This window comes from Rattus norvegicus, chromosome 3 (assembly GCF_021556685.1).
Source record: "Rattus norvegicus strain SHRSP/BbbUtx chromosome 3, alternate assembly SHRSP_T2T, whole genome shotgun sequence".
In the NCBI taxonomy this organism is placed as follows: Eukaryota; Metazoa; Chordata; class Mammalia; order Rodentia; family Muridae; genus Rattus; species Rattus norvegicus.
Genome location: NC_141536.1, coordinates 169295397 through 169315299, shown reverse-complemented (window position 1 = coordinate 169315299; position 19903 = coordinate 169295397). Strand labels below are relative to the sequence as shown.

Genomic DNA, 19903 nt, shown 5'->3' with positions numbered 1-19903 from the left:
CCCAGGATCTGCACCCCCCCCACCTCTGGCCCCCCTCCAGCTGCCTGACTGGCCATGTCCCCTATTCTGCTTTTTTCTGGTGCTTGTGTTTATTGTCCCTCCCCCACAGCAACACCTCAAGTAGCCCATGCTTCCCTCTGTCCCGGATTGGACTTACAGGATGCTCCAGATAAGACTGGTGGGGGTTGGGGGGCCGGCTCAACTCCTGCAGACAGCTCCAAGATGCCCACAAGCCCTACAGCCCAAGAAGTAGGGCTTAGCCCGAAAAGCCACCAGAGCTTGGAAAGGGTGGCACCTTCTTGGCTGGCCTCCTGCAAGCTGGACTGCCAGCAGCCGCCTACTTATGTAACTTCAAGGGCTGGTGACAGAGGTTTAAGGAGGATCTGAGGGTCCAGATCCCACTCTTCCAACTGGTCCTGTTGTTCCATACCCTCGGGGCCTACTGACAGAATTCTGAGTCTAACGACCAGGCCATAGCCTCAGAGCCCAAGGATCAAAACCAAAGACTAGAAGGGGACATCTAACCCTTTCAGAAAACTCCCACTCCAACCTTCCCAGCTTTAAAAAAAAAAAAAGCAACTGAGAGCCAATCTTACTGAACAGAGATTTAATTAGGCCACAAGGACTGGACCTGAGCTTTGTGCTGTCAGCTGTGGAGGTGAAGGACACAGAAGGACCTGCACATCAAACCCTCCTGAAGCAGAAGCAGACAGGAGGTGAGGGCTCAGCTGCTCAGAGGCCCATCTCCTTGATGCTTTCATATACATTTTCTAAGGTTCCTTGCTTCATATCCTGGCCCCTGAGAGTGATAGCCTCATATTTCACATCATTCCCAAGGGCCAGAATTGTTCTCCCATCCTGGAGGTTCAGCTGGTCTGTGTCAGGTCTTGGGTCTCTTCTTTTAGGCTTGCAGACCCTAGAGTATAAGACATCCATCTAGAGAGAAGAGGCAAACCCAAGGAGGGTTCAGCATTGTCCTCACCAAGGATGGGCTCAGTCCCATCTACCCTGCCCTTCCCAGGCTGACGTTACCTGAGTAGCTGGGGTCACCTTAGCCTTCTGTTGTGATTCTTGGCAGCCCTGCTCTGTCCCTTTGTGCTTCTGGATGCAGGCATACTCGGCCCCAGGACCAAGCCTGGTACAGCTAATGGTCAGCTGTCTTCCAGGCCACACCACAGGGCTAGCAGCCAGGCTGGCCCTGGGAATTGCAGCCAGCCCCACATTGGAGTAAGTGGCCTCAGGGCTAGTAGAAGGCGGAGTTGCAGGGGCAGCAGGAGGGGCCCTGGGCAGTTGCCGTGGTGGGAAGGCAGAGTTGGGTACCTGAGACCTGGTGCTGCCCCTGGATAACTCTAGCCAGCGTGGATGCAGAAGATCCATGCTAGCAGGCCGTGGGGCTAGGAGTGAAGTCAAGGCAGCAGTCACTGTGGGGCTAGCCCTAGTGGTAGGAGACTGAAGCCACCAGCCCTACACTTATGGTTCCCAGGAACTCACCTATGGTGGAGCGTTGGCCTCGGTGCAGCTCATGCAGTCTGGTGTCAGACTTGCTGAGGGAGCAGAGGTGGGCCTGTCTCAGCAGTGGCTGGGGGGCAAGGAATGCTGGTTGATCCCCTGCTGTCTTCACCCCAGCCCCAGGGACAGTCTGGCACTCACCACTTCCACTGGCATCAAACTGCCCTGCAGCCCAGTTTGCTGCCTCTGAGCTCTCTTCCTGGGGGCAAGAGTGCTGTTAGTCTAGTAGGCAGAGGAAGGCGCAGAGGTGGTCAGATGATGGCCCAGGCTCAGTGTGGAAGCACATGGAGAGCCATCCTATGGACTTCTCTGTTGTGACTTCTGGCTCTGAGCCACGCAGGGTAAAGGCAGACAGAATCCCAGGCACATACCTGTGGCAGGCTGTGCACAGTGCCCATAGCCAAAGGAGCAGGGAGAAGCAGCCCAGGACCCAGAGAGCTAGTGGGGCTGAAGGCACTGGTGGCCTCATCCTGTCAAGCAGGGAAGGGAGACCTGGGGACAGAAGAGATGAGCACTGGGGGCTGGCTGGCTGTGGGACCAGTGTACAGCTGCAGCCTACTTGCAGATCTGGCCCAGCAGTGGGTTCCTTCTCCCTGGTTGACTCAGCACACCGGAAACCCCCAGCCTTGCATTTTTGCCCTGCCCTGGGGACCCACCTTCCTTCTCTAGCTAAGGATCCTAGTGAGAAGGGCTCTGCCTACCCCTTTAGTTATCAGGAGTGGAGATGCAGGAGCACGGCCAGGAGTTATGACCTCACTGAACAAAGCTGTATCTCTAGCTCAAGCCCATCACCTGGGGAAGTCTCTGACATCACTGACGTTGAGCCACAGACCACAGATCTCACCTCTGGCCACCAATGCCCAAGGAGTGACCCCTTGTGTCAAGCACTGTTCCTAGATTACTCACAACGCAAGTTAAGCAGTTGGGGGTCAATGAACAGGGGAGCTGCTATGAGGGCCATGTACTCCCACCCCACTCTTCCCTTCCCAGGGTTCCTGCCTTTCCTGGAGTTGCCCTTAGTAGAGCTGATTAGGGTCTTGCCCATGAGTTCAGGGTGAATAAAATCAGGGTGAGGGCCTGCCTGTCCAGGCCTGGAGTATAGGCTTCTTATACAGAGTGGGCCCAAGCTGACTAACTTGGCTACAGCCAAGTTATCAAAGGCCTAGCCAGGCAGGGACTAACCCTCCCAGACCCCAGGGCATGGAGAGGTTGGGGACTGGCCCAGGATAGAGGATGGGGGAGCACTTACCAAGGCCACCGGGGGTTTGCTGCTTGGCCCTGTCTAGGGCAGCCAGGAAGGTCTTTGTGGGCTGCTGGTGACGCCTCACCTCACTTCCTGTGTTTCTCAGCACCTCCCAGCAGCCACACAGCTCCTGCGCAGCTGCTCCCACAGCCTCTGCTCGCCTCACGCCTCATCATGGCAACTTGCACAAAGGCAATTATCACAGAGACAAGCACGGTCCCCTCTACCCCAATGAGGCAGACACCCATTAGTGAGGTGAACAAAGCAGGTCAACTGGATGGATTATCCATGGCAGCCGAAAACCAGAAATGAACCCCAAACCCCCTGGAGTCAGGTCTGCCTGCTTTCCTGATAGGATCCCTAAGGTGTTTCCATCTCACACACCCTGCCTGTTCGTGAGTTCTGTTCTTACCACTTGGTCAAGGAAGGGATAAAAAGGAGAGTGCTTTTCTCTTGGATTCTTGGACCCTAGACAGAGGCAGTGGCCTCATTTGGGACTCCCACAGCCCACCTATCTGTTGTCAGGACCTACACAGATCCCTTTGTCCCCAGAGATCCTGAAGCCAGCTGAGTCTCCACTGAGAGAGTTATGATGAAATCACTTTAATGTCCTAAGGAGATACCCCAAAACACTGGTAGGTGGGCTTGGTGGGCAGATAAGTTCAAAATCAGCCCTGATGTCCCATCTCTACTCAGCAGTGTTCACACTTTAGGCTGAAAAGGCTAAATAAGGGATGTCCTAGGAAGGGGCTGGCTCCTCTTCTCAGTGCTGTTGAGGCGTCAGGGCGACAGCTGTCTTTCTGCCAAGGCAGTTGGGAGCTGAGTCCCAGGCAGGGCCACTAGAACTCCGTCATCTTCCTGTGAGTGTCTGCCTTCCGCTGTTTCCTCTGTAGGTCGGCCTCCTGAGCACGCAGCTGACCCAGCTGCCGCTGGGCTCCCTCCAGCTTCTCCTGCAGATGGGCTGTCGCCATACCATGCCTAGGGAGAGCCTGCTGGTCAGCATTGCCTCCTGGCTCCCCAGTACCAAGCCCCCAGCTGCTGTAGCCAATGCCCACCCTCCAATATCCAGACCACCTCAGACTCAGCTGCTACTCAGGTCAGGTGACCCTTAGCAGGTATCCTCTGGGCACAGCCACTGGAGCCCATATTGCCTCAGCTGGATCCCACACATACCGGCCAGTGTTGCGGGTTAGGGCCTCCTGGATGCCCCGGATGTCCCGCTGGGTCCGCTCTATCTTCTCCTCAGTCTGGAAGAGCTGCAGGCTCAAAGCCTGCTTGGCACTCTTGCTGGCATGATACATGTCTTTGTTCCTTCTCTCTGGGGTATCCACTCCAGCATCTGGGGTCCCAGGAACCTGGCTTTGCAGTTTTTCATTCAAAAAGTCAAACACATTCCGAGGGGGTGGGCGGCCCTCAGGTCTACTACTCCTCCTCCGACATCTTGGAGGCCTGCTGGCACCAGTCTGGCCTTGCTTTGTCTTCTTCTGCAGTATCTCTGCGCACTGGTCCAGTGATTTCCCTCTAGGCAACACTACAGCATGGATGGGCTCCACCCGGCCTTCTGCATGCCGGCCCAAACCTGGGAAAGACAGGGGCTGTGCTACCTGCTGGACTCTTGAGCTGGGTTGAGGCCTCCCTCTCATCTCAGGGCAGCAAGCACTTACCCTTGCCAAACTCATAGCCCATCTTGACGAGGAGTTTGGAGCCAATGCCCCGTGTGTGTACCTCCCAGCCAGCAAAGGCAGAACTGCAGGTCCCAGTGTCCACTGTGTTTGCTTCCACCACTGCAGGAGACAGAGGGGTCCAGGACTCAGTTCCTGGGTTGGGCCAGATCTCCTAGACGGTGGTCTCCTCTAGTTCCCAAGCATGCTGTGTGCACTATGTGTGTGGCGACTGCCTTTAGAGACAGCTGTTGTATGACCAACTTCACTTTAGCTTACATCTGCCACCACGGAGAAGAGCCCGGAAACTACCAGTTCACACCACAGGTTCCTAGGAACATCTTCCTGTCTTTATCCTAACCAACCCCTCAGGAAGAGTATATGTTACCTACTGGTTCATTTCCTGAAATCTCTATTTCACCTGGAAACATCTTCCCTTTGCTAAGATCTCTTCTGCCCTTCCCACCAAACACCTAAGCTCTAAATCTGGGAAGTCATCTGAAGAAGCTACCCTTTCCTACCCCCTACACTCAGTTCCTTCCTGTGACTTCTTGGCAGCTCTAGCAACAGCATTCCCTTCTCTGTACAGTGTGCTGCCACCTTGCTTCACGGAACATTGACTGAGGCATGCAATTGCTGTGTCTATTTCTTAAAGGCAAAAGCTAGGCCTTGGGTCCTACCCAGGTCATCACACACTCCCTGGTCCCTCAGGTCCTCTCCTGTACATTACTGTGCCAAGTCAGACTTACCACATCATTTGTTCTGCAGCTATCTGGGTAATTTTCACCAATCTGCTCTATTCCCTCAACACCCTGGCTTGTAGGCGCTGATTTTTGCCATACCTCTGGCATAGCTGGAGTCACTTGCATCACCAGTGTCTGAGTCAGATGAATCTGTAGCCTCAGTGCGTAGAGGAGGCAGGATGCTGTCCCCCTCCACCACAGCCTCTTTCAGCAGCAACGAGTCAAACTTAACAGTATAGTAGCCATTGTCCACATCTAGGGTGACAGAGACAAGGTGTAGGTCAGCAGTTTTTACAGGTTAAGCAACCAGTTAGGAGCGAAGTGGGAAACAGGAAGGGAAGGGGCTTGGGACAAAGGCAGACCTGCTCCTTTTGGGCCTAGGTGAAGTCCCAGAGCCCAACCCTGAGGAGGTGGAGAATGGCTGTATGAAGAACAAAAAGGGTGTTTTGAAAAGGGTCTCATCAGGTAGGTCCTTGTCGGCAGTCTCACCAGTGATCCGTGCTGGGTGCCAAAGGCCATCCTGGTGCTTGGCCAGACATGCAGAGCCAGTCTGTAGTAAGCTTAAGTCTGGATCCTGGAAGGGACGCAGCTCATCCACAGATACCAACTGGCCATGGGAAAACCTATAGATTCAACCACAGAAGACAGTAGCTTAGACATGGCCCACCAGGATCAAGTAAGGCCAAGAGGACAAAGGTCATCACTAGGGCACTGCCTGTAATGGAGTGATATTCAAGAAATCAAGACAGGCACACCAGCAAAAACAGCTACACGTTCATACCTATGCATTTATGTACATATACAAGCACAAACACATATTTACTCATATGTGAATATATAGATATTCTCATATTCTCTCATGCATATACATATACTTAGATATTTATGAGCATACACATCTGCATATCCATATGTACAATCTCTATACACATACATATAAATGCACAGAATATACCACATATTAACATATACCCTCATAAGACACACATGTATATACACTAAATGCATAAATGCATAATGTACTCAAAAACATACATATACTTTCAACACACACACACACACGCACACACACACACACGCGCACACACACACACACACACGCACACACACACACACGCACACACACACACACACACACACACACACACACACACGCACACTCTGGAGTTTTTTCTCTTAGGATACACAATACACAGGGCCTCTTTGGGGAAACGGCTTGTGTTTCTACTCAGCTTTTTAGGTGAGGGTGACAATGTGGCAGAGAGCCTGTGACTACAGCTCATCATCTCTGTTGATGCTCTAGACACTAATATTCAAGGCAGATGTGTTAGCAGTTGGAATACATTGAGTCTTCCTGGGCAGGGGAACTTGGAGGTTAAGGCAGAGTGATCATGAGTTTGAGGCCAGTCTGGGCTATAGAGACCCTTTCTCAAAAATCAAAACAAAAACTAGTTACAATAATGGTGCTGTGTCTTTTACACATCAGTGCACCTATAAAATTAAAACCAAAACCAAGTCTGACAGAAATCAAGAGGAAATGTGACAATAAGACTGCAGCCATGAACTTTGCCAAATAAAGGCATGAAAATGCTAACCAGCAACCGCCACTATATGCCACCATTTCAGCAGGAAGTTGTTTTAACCCAGAAGACCAGCTGAGAGGACTCACTCTTGGATAGCTAGGGTATCTTCCTAAGCAGTAATCAGTGGGTAAGGAAAAAGGGAGATGGAACAGAGAAAAGGTCAGAACTTCTCATAGGTTCACACCTGCAGCCTCTGCTCCCACACCCTCAGGCCAGGATCTCAGGAAGCTCCTTCTTACACCAGCTTAGACACACAGCCAACCGCATCGACAGCTGTGAGACTGTACCCACGATGCACAGTAAAGACTAGCTAGAAAGTCCTGCTCTGCTGAGAACTGAGGACCAAAAGGAAGACAGGAACACACAGGCAAAATCTGATTAAATATTCTACACTTCACTCCCCCCATCCCAATCCTTCCTGGAAGTATTTTTAGAAATGTTAGAAGACTTAAAATTGACATAGGTTGACTGTTCCCTAGTAAAATTCTTGGGCAGGTCGGTGAGAAGGCTTAGCAGGTAACGGCACATAACAAGCATGATGACCAGGATTTGGTCGCTGGGACTGACAAGGTAGGAGAGAACTGATCCCAGAGGTTATCCTCTGATTTCCATGCTCTCACTGTGGCCCTTGCATGTCCCCATACTAAGTGAATAAGTATTTTAAAACAGGGCTGGAGAGAGGGCTCAGCAATTAAGAACACCAACTGCTCTTTCAGCACCACATGGTGGCTCACAGTCATCTGCAATTTCAATTCCAGATATGTGACGTCTTCTGGAGTCTGCAGGTACCAGGCGTGAAAATGGTACATAGACGTGCATGCAGGCAAAACACCCATACACAAAAACAACAACAAAATCTGCTTGGGATCAGAGAGATTTCCAATTTGTATTACAAAAAATATTATTGGTATCATATTAATGCTCAAAAAGTTCTGGATTTGGGGGACTAGAAAGTTGGCTCAGTGTTGGTTGTGAGCAAATGTGAAGACTCTCAGGTTCTAATGTCCAGTACCCACATAAAAAGCTGGATATAAACCTGAATGCCTGGAATGCTCCCTGCCTTGAGGGAATATGGAAGCAGCAACAGAGACGAACCAACGTCCTCCTCTACTCTGCACATGCACAGTTCTTAAAAGAGTTTTAGGCTTTGGAATGTTCAGACTTGGATTATTTGGAAGAGGATGCTCTGCCAGTAAGTATACTTTTTCTTTTACCCAACAAGTGCTTCTAAGAAAGGATTTTAAGGAAGTAACCGTATTTACAAAGATTTGGCTACTTTTTTTCATTTTAAAGTTTCATTTACCTTTAATTTATATGCAAGTGTTTGCTTGTCTATATGCACACCATATGTGTGTAGTACCCTCGGAGGCCAGAAGAGGGTATTGGATTCCTTGGAACTTGAATTGGTCCAGAGGCTGAGTCCAGACTTCAAAGCAGATCCATAAGTATGCTCAAAGAATGACTAAAGAAATTGAGAATAATATTTTAAAGTGAAAACTATATCAAAATGAGATCTCAAAATGGAAAGCTGTAGTCCCTAAAAGAAAAATATCACAGGCTGGAGAGATGGCTCAGTAGTTAAGAGCCCCGACTGCTCTTCCAGAGGTCCTGAGTTCAATTCCCAGCAACCACAGGGTGGCTCACAACTATCTGTAAAGAGATCTGTTGCCCTCTTCTGGTGTGTCTGAAGACAGCTGCAGTGTACTTATATATAATAAATGAATAAATCTTAAAAAAAAAAGAAAAATATCACTAGTTTAAGGAGTAGGAAAGACAGCACACTGGGCTAGAGAGATGGCTCAGTGGTTTAGAACATTTAACTGCTGTTGCAGAGGACCTGGGTTCAGTTCCCTACACCTACATAAACAGCTCATGGCTCAAGTTGCAGAGGACCTAAAGACCCCCGCCCACATGCACATGACGCACATACACTGAAATAAAATATATTTAAAATTTTGAGGCCAGGGAGTGGCAGTATATACCTTTAATCCCAGCACTTGGGAGGCAGAGGCAGGTGGTTTTCTGGTCTACAGAGTGAGTTCCATGACAGTGAACAGTACACAGAGAACTCTTGCCACAACCTCCTCACCCCCAATTTTGAGGGAAAACACATCATATAAAAAAAGAGAGAACAAAAGGAGGAACAATGTCAGGACACTGAAGCTCTTCTGCATGTCACTGCAAGGTGGGTCATCTACAGATTGACAACCCACAGATGTTACACAGTAAGCTGGTAGCCCCAATGAAATGGGCCTTTTTTACTGACACTGTGTTGGTTTTGGATCACAGATCACAATAAATCTAACTACTCTTGTGTGTGGGATAACAGGGATGGGTGATGTGCTATGTCTGGGGAAGCAGAGAGATAGTGGGAAATCTTGGTATCTTCCAATCAATTTTACTGTGAAGCTAAAATTCTCCTAAAATTAAAATGTTATGGACACAGTCTCAGGGCCCTGTATGGCCTCAGGCACACAAACAAATGGACAAATGGAACTTCTAAAGATGAGAGGAACAAGAAAAATATTCGACAAGAAGGGGTTAACAAAACAAAACAAAACACCTCAGGTGGAGAGATAACTCAGCAGTTAAGAACAGTAACTGCTCTTCTAGAGGTCCTGAGTTCAATTCCCAGCAACCACATACAGCCATCTGTGATGGGATCCGATGCCCTCTTCTGGTGTGTCTGACAGCTACAGTGTACTCATATAAAATAAAACAACAACAACAACAACAACAACAACAACAACAACAACAACAGAAGAATCCACTCATGTGGGGCATGGGAGTGCACTAATCCCTGTACTCTGGAGACAGAGGCAGAGACAGGCAGATCTCTGAGTTTGAGGCCATCCTAGTCTACAGAGCGAGTTCCAGGACAGCCAGGGCTACAAAGAGAAACCTTGCCTTGAAAAACCAACCAACCAAGCAAACAAAATCACTCATATCTGGTAAAGCTAAACACGAGTCTACAAATCCAAGAAGCTTACTGTCCTAGCTATCGTTCCAGCTATAGGACAGTATAGGAAACACAAGGAGAAAGCATTTTACTAGGGATGTTTCAGAGGGTTAGTCCACTATCATGGGAGAAAGCAGACAGGCATGGCGCTGGAATGGTAACTGAGAGCTTTATGTTCCAATCCATAGGCAGGTTTTGAAACCTCAAGACCTACCCCCAGGGACACACCTCCTCCAACAACACCATACCTAATCCTTTCCAAATAGTTCATCAACTGGAAACTAAGCATGAACAATATATGAGCCAATGGCAGTCATTCTCATTCAAAGCACTGCGTTTATTGAAGCCCCAGTGGAATACACATTAAAAAAAAAAAATCACATCTAGACAGGACATAGACTGGTAAGAAAAGCCAAAGACAAAAAACCTTAAAAGTAGCAAAAGGGAGAGGGATGTTCTTTTTTTTAAAATTATTTATTTATTTTATGTTGGTACACTGTAGTTGTTTTCAGACAGACCAGAAGAGGGCATCGGATCCCATTACAGATGGTTGTGAGCCACCATGTGGTTGCTGAGAATTGAACTCAGGACCTCTGGAAGAGCAGTCAGTGCTCCTAACCACTGAGCCATCTCTCCAGCCCAGGATGTTCTTTATATATAAGAAAATAGCAACTGGACATACAGCTTATGACTAGAAACCACAGGTGGCAATGTAGTTCAGAAGCTGAAGCACTTGTCTAGCAAGTGTGGTATTTGACCCAGCATAAAGTGCATGTGTGTATGTTGGGAAGAGGGACTGGCTTTCTAAAACCAGTATAAAATCATTTGTGATAGGGAGCTGCAATAGTTCAGTGGTGCACCTCTATCTAGCATGCACAGACCTTGAATTCTCAGTATCACCCATCCTAGTGAGAAAGATTATAAAAATGAATTAAATAGAAATAAATTCTGGAGCTAAAATGTATATTAACTGAAATGAAAAGTTCTCCAGAAGAGCTGGTCAGTAGAAACTGAACTTGAAAACAGGGCAGAAGTATATATCCAATATGAGGACTAGGAAAAGGGGGATGGTGAGATGCCTCAGTGGTTAAGAGCACTGACTGCTCTTCCAGGGGTCCTGAGTTCAAGTCCCAGTGACAACATGGTGGCTCACAACCATCTGTAATGGGATCCGATGCCCTCTTCTGATGCTTCTGAAGATGGTGACAGTGTACTTATATATAATAAATAAATCTTAAAAAAGAAAAGACTAGAAAGGAAAAGAAACAGAACCCAGGGGAATTATGGAAACTAACACATGCACAATGGGAGTTTCTGGAGAACAGAGATAGGAGCAGAAATAATATCTGAGGGCTGGAGAGATGGCTTAGTGGTTGAGAACACATGTTGCATGAACATGAAGACCAAAGTTTGGATCCCAACACCCATGTAACAAGCTGACATCCACCTGTAATTTCAGCTCCAAGGGGAGAAAGACAGAAAGATGACTGGGGTTTGCTGGCCAGTCCAGGTGTGAAAAAAATCAGCTCCAGAGAAAAGGCAGAGTGATGGAGGACATCTGATGTTCTCTCTGAACTCTGAGGGTGTGGGTACAGGCACACACCCATACACCCATGTGCAGGGATTACAAGCATGTGCCACCTCATCAGGATTATATAGCCCTAGGGATAGAACCTAGGGTCTCATGCATGCCAGGGAAGCACTGTATCAACTGTGCTATGTCTCCAGCCCCAAAGATGTAACTTCTGATAGTGATAATATACAGAAGTGGATCTGCACAGGATCAGAGTGTTTTTCTATTATTGAAGCTAAATTGGCATTGATCCAAACTATATTGGCATTTAAGATAGTAATGATATAATAGAGTAACTATTAAGGAAATAAAGAGGCGGGAGAGATGCTCAGTAGTTAAGAGTACTAGCTGTTCTTGCAGAGGATCTGAGTTCAAATTCCTGCACACAATTGTCTTTAGCTTGCGTTCCAAGGGATCTGATTTTTTTTTTCTAGGATCTGTGGGCAGCAGGCACAGAAGTGGTACACAGATATACATGCAGGCAAAACACCCATATATGTAAAAAAATAAATAAAAAAAGAAAAAATATACAGAAAAGTAAACTGATAAGAGAAAAAACAATACAGGTAGTCACAGACAGACAGATAAATTAGATGCAAAGAAAGCAAATGTCCTTCCTCAGTACTCATTACTTTAAATTAAAGAAGGTTGGGTCTAGAGAGATGGCTCAGTGGTTAAGAGCACTGACTGCTCTTCCAGAGGTCCTAAGTTTAATTCCCAGCAACCACATGGTGGCTCACAACCATCTGTAATGAAATCTGATCCCTCTTCTGGTATGTCTGAAGATAGCGACAGTGTACTTATATATAATAAATAAATAAATCTTTTTTAAAAAATTAAAGGTTAAACACTATTTAAAAGAAAAGTTGGGTGGTGGTGGCACATGCCTTTAATCCGGATCTCTGTGAGTATGAGGCCAGCCTGGTCTATAGAAGACAGTCAAGGCTATACACAGAAGCTACTGGTCTTAGATCCCCTAAAGATGGAGATACAGGCAATTGTGAGCCACCTGACATGGGTGCTGGCATCCAAACTCAAGTCCTGTGGAAGAGTCACATGTGCCCGTATTTACTGTGCCAACCTTTGTAATGTACTATGTATGTATAATATACTGCGTGTACACACATGTACACACACACACACACACCAGGTTGGCATTAAATTCAAGATCTTCCTGCCTCCACCTTTAAAAGTAATATATTACTCACTATATAACATATGTTGGTCTCAGTCTCTCAAGTTCTAAGATTTTGGTATGCTCTACCATACACAGGTAGTCAACAACAACAACAACAACAACAACAACAATAACAATAACAACATTTTTTGAGTCACATGTAGCTCAGGTTAGCCTCAAACTCATGTTCTTAGGCTCTGAGCCATAAAATTTTCAAATGTATTATTATCATAATGTGTACATATGCACACTGTGGCATTTGCATGTAAAGGTCAGAAAAGGTCAGAAAACAATTTTGTGGGGTCAATTCTCCATAGAACACAGGTTCTAGGTATTGAAATCAGGCTGCGAGGCTTGTGTGGCAAGCACTTCACCTATTTAGTCATCTTGCTAGTCCAGATCTGGAACTCACAAAATAATATTTATTAAGCTTTACTATTTTAAATTCTATGTATTTGTGCATATGTGTGTATGTGGGTAAATGTGTAAGTAGAAGTGTCTTTGGAGGCCAGAAGAGAGCATGAGATCTAAAACTAGAGATATAGGCAGCTTACAGCTACCAATGTAGTTCTTCTGTAAGGGTAGGAAGTCTGGTAACTGCTGAACCATCTCTCCAGCCCATGACCTTAAAGTTTTTTATCTTTTTGATTAACTGCCCAAATACTAAGACTTATAGCCAATGGGTCTATGAAAATATGCTTAGCACACTGTGCAAATACAAAATACAGTGATCCAGGTATGGTGGCACATGCCTTACTCCCAGCCCTTGGCAGGCAGAGAGGCAAAAAGATCTCTGAGTGTGAGGCTAACCTGGTCTATGTAGTTAGTTCTAAGCTACCATGGTTACATGGTAAGACAATGTCTTAAAACAAATACCCAGGGCTGGAGAGATGGCTCAACAAACCGATTACAACAAACAAACTGTAACAACAACAAACCTATTACAACAAGCAAACTGTAACAACAACAAACCGATTACAACAAACAAACTGTAACAACAACAAACCTATTACAACAAACAAACTGTAACAACAAACCTATTACAACAAACAAACTGTAACAACAACAAACCTATTACAACAAACAAACTGTAACAACAACAAACCTATTACAACAAGCAAACTATAACAATAACAAACCTATTACAACAAACAAACTGTAACAACAACAAACCTATTACAACAACTGTCACTCTTCAAACTGGGAAAGATAGCTGTTTTCCAAAATAATTACAAACAAGTGTTGGGTAGACAAGAAACCAGTACCCCTGAGCACTGCTGTAGCCAAGAAAAACAGCACAACTACTTATGAAAAAGCTTGGCAGAGGTTGCCCAGGATTTCCACTACTATTATTATCTATATTTTTAAGGATAAAATACCTCTTAGATAATGAAACCCAAAAAATTAAAATCAAGAACTCAAATGCCTGTCCACAGATGTTGTTGGCATCATTATTTGTAATAGCTAAAAGAATCCATCGAAAGCCAGATGGAGTGGCATATACCTATATAACATTTTGGGAAGTTGAGGCAAGTAGATCAGTAGTAGTTCAAGATCAGCTTTAACTACATAGCAAGTTTGAGGTAGCCTAAGACCCCTGGCTCAAAGAAAAAAAAGCATTTAAAACTACTCAGAGCACATGAGTATCATCTTAAAATGATCCACAGCAAGGTGTACCATGAACTACTAAACTTTAAGATTTGTTTCCATCTTTAATTATGTGTCCATGTGCTTGTCTGTGTAGGAAAATGTGCATATATAAGTGAAGATATCTGGGAGGCCTGAGGGGTACAGATCCCCTGAAACTAAAGCAGCAGTTGGTTGTGAGCTACCGAAGAGCATGCTTGGAACAGAACTAAGCTCATCTGCAAGAACAGTAGGCACTCAACCACTGAGTCATCTCTCTAGCCCCTAAACTACTAATATTTAAAGAAAGAGGAATGTGAACAAAGAATTTTTTCCCTTTAAACAATTATTGAGAACTTCATACATTTATACTCCTTTGGTTTTTTGAGATAGGATTTCCCTGCATAACACTGGATGTCCCGGAACTCTGTAGATCGGGCTGGCCTCAAACTCAGATATCTGCATGCCTATGGAGTCATGCACTGCTACTACCCCGTGAGAATTTCATACATTTATATAATTAAATATGATTATATACATCATCTGTTTCTCCCAACTCCCCATCCCACATCATGACCTCATTCCAATTCCATGTCCTCTCCTTCTTTTTAAAAAATAATTCAGTGTGGTGCTTTGACTAGGTATGGTCCACATGGACTCATGTGCTTGAATGTTTGGCCCATTATAAGCTGTGGCCTTGTTGGAAGAAGAGTGGATTTTTACATCCACTGAAACCAACCTGGAGCGCTATGGATATAGCCCAATAGTAGAACTATTGCCAGCAATCCTACATCCCTAAGTTTGATGACTAGCTTCAGAGGATCTTCAATTTCTTAAACTTTATTTATTTTTTTAAAAGAAAATATCATGGGGCTGGAGAGATGGCTCAGTGGTTAAGAGCACCGACTGCTCTAACAGAGGTGCTGAGTTCAATTCCCAGCAACTACATGGTAGCTCACAACCATCTGTAATGGAATCTAATGCCCTATTTTGGTGTGTCTGAAGACAGCTACAGTGAACTCATATAAATAAAATAAATAAATCTAAAATGAAAAAAAAAAAAAAACCAACAACAAAAAACAAAAGTATCACTGTGTAGTCCTGGCTAGCCTGGAACTCAGATGGCCTTGAACTCATAGATATCCATCTGTCTCTGCCTTCCAAGGGCAGAGATTAAAGGCCCATGTCGTCATGCCCATTCAAAACCTTCAAATATAAGAACATTAAAAAAGGCTCAGGATAGCTCAGTGATACAATAATTGCCTTGCATGCAAGGCCCTGGATTTGACCCCCAACACACACCATGCTTTTTAAATAAAAAAGCATGGCATACATAAGCCATCCCGAGGAGCCTCCTAGAAAACATGCCTCAGAGAAACAAAATGCCTCGAACCCTAACATTCAGACTAACAGTGTCCACAAGACTCAGTACTCAGCTGAGATAAAGACCACAAGCTCCCACAAAGGAGACCTCACATCACTGTAAATCCTGTCAGGAAAACGTGAGTTATGAAAAGATTTCTGACAGTCATCAGTCAGAAATATTACTAGTATTTGTGTGTTTGCTTATTTGTGTGTTTGCTTTCATTCTGAGTGTCCTCAGCGTACAGAGGGATAAGATGAGAAAGTATGTGAGAAGGAGGTAGCTGGAGGGATGACTCAACAGAAAGAGGAACAGCAGCAGCAGCAGCAGCAGCAGCACCACAACTACTACCATTCTCAGTGCCCACATCAGGCAGCTCAGGACTGCCGGTAATTCCAATTGCAGGGTATCCAGTGCCCTCTTCTGGCCTCTGCAGACACTACATACATACATACATACATACATACATACATACATACATACATACATGCATACATGCATACACACACACACACACACACACACACACACACACACACACACTTGGAAACTGTCTCCTGTGCTTCCAGATCCTGGGGCTGGAGAGATGACTCAGTGGTTAGGAACACTCACTGGTTGCTCTTTCAGAGGACCGGGGTTCAAGTCCCAGTACCCACATGACAGCTCACAACTGTCTGTAACCCCAGTCCCGGGAAACCTGGCTTTCAGGGGCACTGCATGCATATGGTGCACTGACAGACATGCAGGCAATTTACACATACGGATAAAGGCTTAAAAAAAAAAAAAAAAAAAAAAAAACAGCAAACACCTATGATGGAAAAGGAAACATGTGACCCAAGAAGAAGCTGAGTAAAAACAAGGTAGTCATTAAAAATATATAGCTGTATGATTTCATATGTACATTATACATAAATATACACGTCACCAACATATGCTATCTCTGCCCCCAGAAAAGACCTCAAAACAATGTTTGGCTAATGATAGTCAGCAACATGGCACCTGTACTGGGGTCTCAAACATCCCCTATGTGAAGAGAAACCAGAGCTACTAATACATTTGGGGCAGGAAATGACAGTAAGGAGGCAGTCAGGGTCAGCTGGCTCAGATCAGGGTAAGAAAGCCAACTGAAGAAACCCCACAGACCCAAATTGGGGGAATTTGCAGCTTAATGACAATTAGAATTATAATGGAATAGGATCCATCAAATCAGGGAGCAGTGGCACATGCCTTTAATCCCATCCTTGCACTTGGAAGACAAGTTTGAGGGAAGGGGAGGAGACAGCAGAGTAGCCTTGGAGAGACAACATGGAAGTTGACATTAAGATCCACACTGTACCTTTACAGGTTGTTATGAATGTTCTTAAGGCTTTGTATGTTTAGGTGGGCAATTATATCTTATCAATTGGATCAAAGAAAATTGAGTTTCGGAGAGTGTGTGGCTGCAGGGGGGCCGCCAGAGTTGGGATGTGTGTTTCAGGCAAGATATCTAGCAGATCTTGGGGCAATGCGGTGCTGGATCTAGTGGGGGGTAAAAGACAGTTTTTAATTTAATTTTACAACAACAGCACTCTTTTAATCCCAGCACTCCAGAGACAGAGGCAAACTCATCTCTAGTCAGCCAGGGCTGCACAACAGAGAGACCCTGTCCATACACAAATAAAGTAAACCTGCTGGGCACACAGATCACTTATGCACCTATCTGCTAGCAAAGGAAGATTGGGCAAGGACATGTCCGGTCTACCATGAAATACAACAAAAAGATGTGCACAGCCAAGATAGGTAGCACTTGCTTACAATTCTGGCCCTTGAAGGTGAAGTCAAGAAGACCAAGAGTTCAAAGTCATCCTTGGGTATATAGAAATGGCTGTGTGTGGCCAGCCTGAGCTACATGAGACCTCATTTTAAAGACAAAGTAAAGAAATAAGATGTGCAGAGTACAGATGTAACGTGGGAATAAGAGCCTAAAGCGATGTGAGGAGGCCACAAACCAAGGAATACAGTTGGTCTCTGGAGGTTGGAGAGACGGCTCAGTGGTTAACACCTTCTTCTAGTTTTCTCAGGCTAGAAGATTGTGTAGGTACACACCCCCCCACCCCCCTACACACACACATACGCATGCACTCACACACAAATACACATAACTAAAAATTTATCTTAGCCAGAAATGGTAGTGCTTGCCTTTAATCACAGCACTCAGAGGGCAGAAGCAGGTGGCTCTCTGTTAGTTCCAGGCTAGCCTGGTTTATAAAGTAAGTTCCAGGACAGCCACCAGGACTACTATAGAAACTTTGTCTCAAAAAAGCCAAAAATAGCCGGCCAAAAATAGCCGGGCCATGGTGCAAACCTTTAATATCAGCCTTTGGGTAGTGAGTTCAAGGCCAGTCAGGTCTTCATAGCTATATGTAGTCCAAGACAGCCAGGACTACACAGAGACCCTGCACCAAACCAAAACAAAACAAAAGAAACCTATGGATCCTTGGAGAAAAACATTAAAAAGGTAAAAAAAATAAATAAGTCAAAATAAAATAATAATAATTAAAAAAAAAAAAGGACAAAGAAATGGATTCTGGATTCTACCCTCAGACTTCCAAGGATCTAGCCCTGCTTAAAATCCTGCCTTTGGCCAAGTGAAACTAATTTTAGATCACTACTAACTACTATTATAGTAGAACAAATCTGTTTTTATTTCAGTGGCCTAAAATAAATTCAAAGCACTAGAGTTACTCTGGATTATTGAGTTAAAAAAAGACATAGGGGCTGGAGAAATAACTCTGGTTAAGTTAAGAGCACTGACTGCTCTTCCAGAGGTCCTGAGTTCAAATCCCAGCCACTACATGGTGGCTCACAACCATCTGTAATGGGATCTGGTGTCCTCTTCTGGTGTGTCTGTGCACTTATATATAACAAGTAAATCTTTTTTTTTTTTAAAAAAAAAAGACATAGGTAGGTTTTAGTAATTATTATTTAGCTACATTCTGAAGTATTTGAGGGTGAGAGAAAAAGATGTGACTTGCCAAAGGTAGCACAAGGGGGAAAGGCAAAGTAGCAAGAGGTTATGTGTTTGAATGTTCTGTAAGACTATATATAAACGCTCCCCATAGCTGAGGGTAGGACTGAGGTGTAGAGTAGCTGACTGCCTGGTGTGCTGGAGGCCCTAGTTCCACCTCATCATAGTCAAAAAAAAAAAAAAAAAAAAAAAGGTTCCAAGCTGAAGATGTAGCCCAGTAAAAGTGGTGGTGGCCTCCACCTGTAATCCTAGCATTTGGAAGTTGAAGGCATTCGGGATCTAGCACAATTGCTGAAGGATCAGGAATTGAAGAACAGCCGAGGTTACATTGCCATCTCAAAGCAAAAAACGTTTTACCTTGGAGAATAATATTGATGATGGGTTGCCCTATCCTTTCAACAATAGCCCTTTCAAACTTTTTGATTTATGCAAGAAAATCTAAGTAGACAAACGAAGAACACTTCTGTAAAAGCCTGTCAGTCACCTGAAGCTCGGACTCTTCATTATCAACTCTGCAGGGTGCAGAAAAAGTTGTGGCGGCAGGCCACAGCGGTGGTCCTGACTACGTGTCCCACATTGCTAGTAGCAGAGGGTTTTACCTGCAGTTCTCCTTGAACCGGCATTTTCCCTCCAGGAAGAACGGGCAGGGCTTCAGGGACTTGTGGGTAGGGTATAGGTAGAGTACCCGAACGCACGCAGAACCATCCTCCGCCTCTTCGGCGCCAACAACCATGGCGTTGTGATACTCTAGCGTGCCCCACGCGCTGTAGTAGGGGGCATTCACTTTAGCACCGCTCAGATCCTCCAGATCTGGGTCCTCTTCCTCTTCCTCCAGTGCAGAGGAGGTGGGTGTCGGCTGCACCTCGCTCCCAGGGACCGTCTTCGAGTCATTGCCGGGGTCAACGGGTGCTTCCTCCGCTATAGCCTTCTGGAAAGCCAAGTACTCAGCATCTTCTTGGTGCTCCTGGTCCACTGTAGATAGCAGCTTGCTCTTCCTGACCGACAACAGGCTGGCCTCGGTGAGCTCGATCAATTCTTTTAGATCGCCCTGCAGCTGGCGCAGGTCCGCCTGCTCAGAAGCGTCTAGGCCAGCACCGAGCGCCAGCTCTACTTGCTGAAGCTGGGCCCGGTAGGTCTGCAGGGCAGTCTCTAGGTTGTCCTCGTCCATCCTGACCCAGAAGGCTGGTTTCGGAACCTTTAAGGCAGACAAGCTCTGAAGGAAGAGCAGTAAGAAGGGCTAAGTGCAACGCCGCCCCCCCCCAAACCGCTAGAAAGGCTGAGGAGGACCCAGGCTCTGCCGAGGGGACCTGCACTTAACCCGCCCCCGTCCTCTGCCGTCCGCAACCCCACCTCCTGACTGCGGTCGCAGTCTAGAAGGGTTTCCGGCTTCCCCAGCAAAGCTCACGCGCTAACCTTCCGCCCTCCGCTGGCACTTCCGCCGGAGAGCCGATGCTGCCGG

The 19903-nt window shown here is 45.9% G+C and overlaps 2 protein-coding genes across 7 annotated transcripts; both read right to left on the bottom strand.

The window, feature by feature from the left end:
- Nucleotides 1-592: 592 nt before the first annotated feature.
- On the bottom strand, nucleotides 593-3730 carry Lime1 (Lck interacting transmembrane adaptor 1). 2 transcript variants are annotated; one of them, XM_087653517.1, is made up of 6 exons: nucleotides 2759-3730; nucleotides 1881-2001; nucleotides 1651-1708; nucleotides 1492-1579; nucleotides 1033-1394; nucleotides 593-936 (listed from the first exon to the last, which is right to left on the bottom strand). In XM_087653517.1, the coding sequence occupies exons 2-6, from the start codon at nucleotides 1976-1978 to the stop codon at nucleotides 733-735; spliced, it is 810 nt and encodes a 269-aa protein (XP_087509643.1). In that variant the 5' UTR covers nucleotides 1979-2001; nucleotides 2759-3730; the 3' UTR covers nucleotides 593-732.
- On the bottom strand, nucleotides 3340-19892 carry Zgpat (zinc finger CCCH-type and G-patch domain containing). Of its 5 annotated transcripts, none has more exons than XM_087651228.1 (7): nucleotides 19858-19892; nucleotides 19044-19639; nucleotides 5646-5779; nucleotides 5256-5411; nucleotides 4417-4536; nucleotides 3926-4331; nucleotides 3340-3730 (listed from the first exon to the last, which is right to left on the bottom strand). In XM_087651228.1, the coding sequence occupies exons 2-7, from the start codon at nucleotides 19610-19612 to the stop codon at nucleotides 3592-3594; spliced, it is 1524 nt and encodes a 507-aa protein (XP_087507354.1). In that variant the 5' UTR covers nucleotides 19613-19639; nucleotides 19858-19892; the 3' UTR covers nucleotides 3340-3591.
- Between the last annotated feature and the right edge of the window lie 11 nt (nucleotides 19893-19903).

Coding starts and splice junctions, on each gene's coding strand:
- Lime1 (XM_087653517.1), bottom strand. CDS start 1,978: ATGAGGCCACCAGTGCCTTCAGCCCCACTAGCTCTCTGGGTCCTGGGC. Junction 1,580..1,650: donor GTTTGATGCCAGTGGAAGTG/GTGAGTGCCAGA, acceptor CTTGCCCCCCAG/CCACTGCTGAGACAGGCCCA. Junction 1,395..1,491: donor AGGCCAACGCTCCACCATAG/GTGAGTTCCTGG, acceptor CTTCACTCCTAG/CCCCACGGCCTGCTAGCATG.
- Zgpat (XM_087651228.1), bottom strand. CDS start 19,612: ATGGACGAGGACAACCTAGAGACTGCCCTGCAGACCTACCGGGCCCAG. Junction 4,332..4,416: donor GGGCTATGAGTTTGGCAAGG/GTAAGTGCTTGC, acceptor TGTCTTTCCCAG/GTTTGGGCCGGCATGCAGAA. Junction 3,731..3,925: donor CTAACCCGCAACACTGGCCG/GTATGTGTGGGA, acceptor GGCTCTCCCTAG/GCATGGTATGGCGACAGCCC.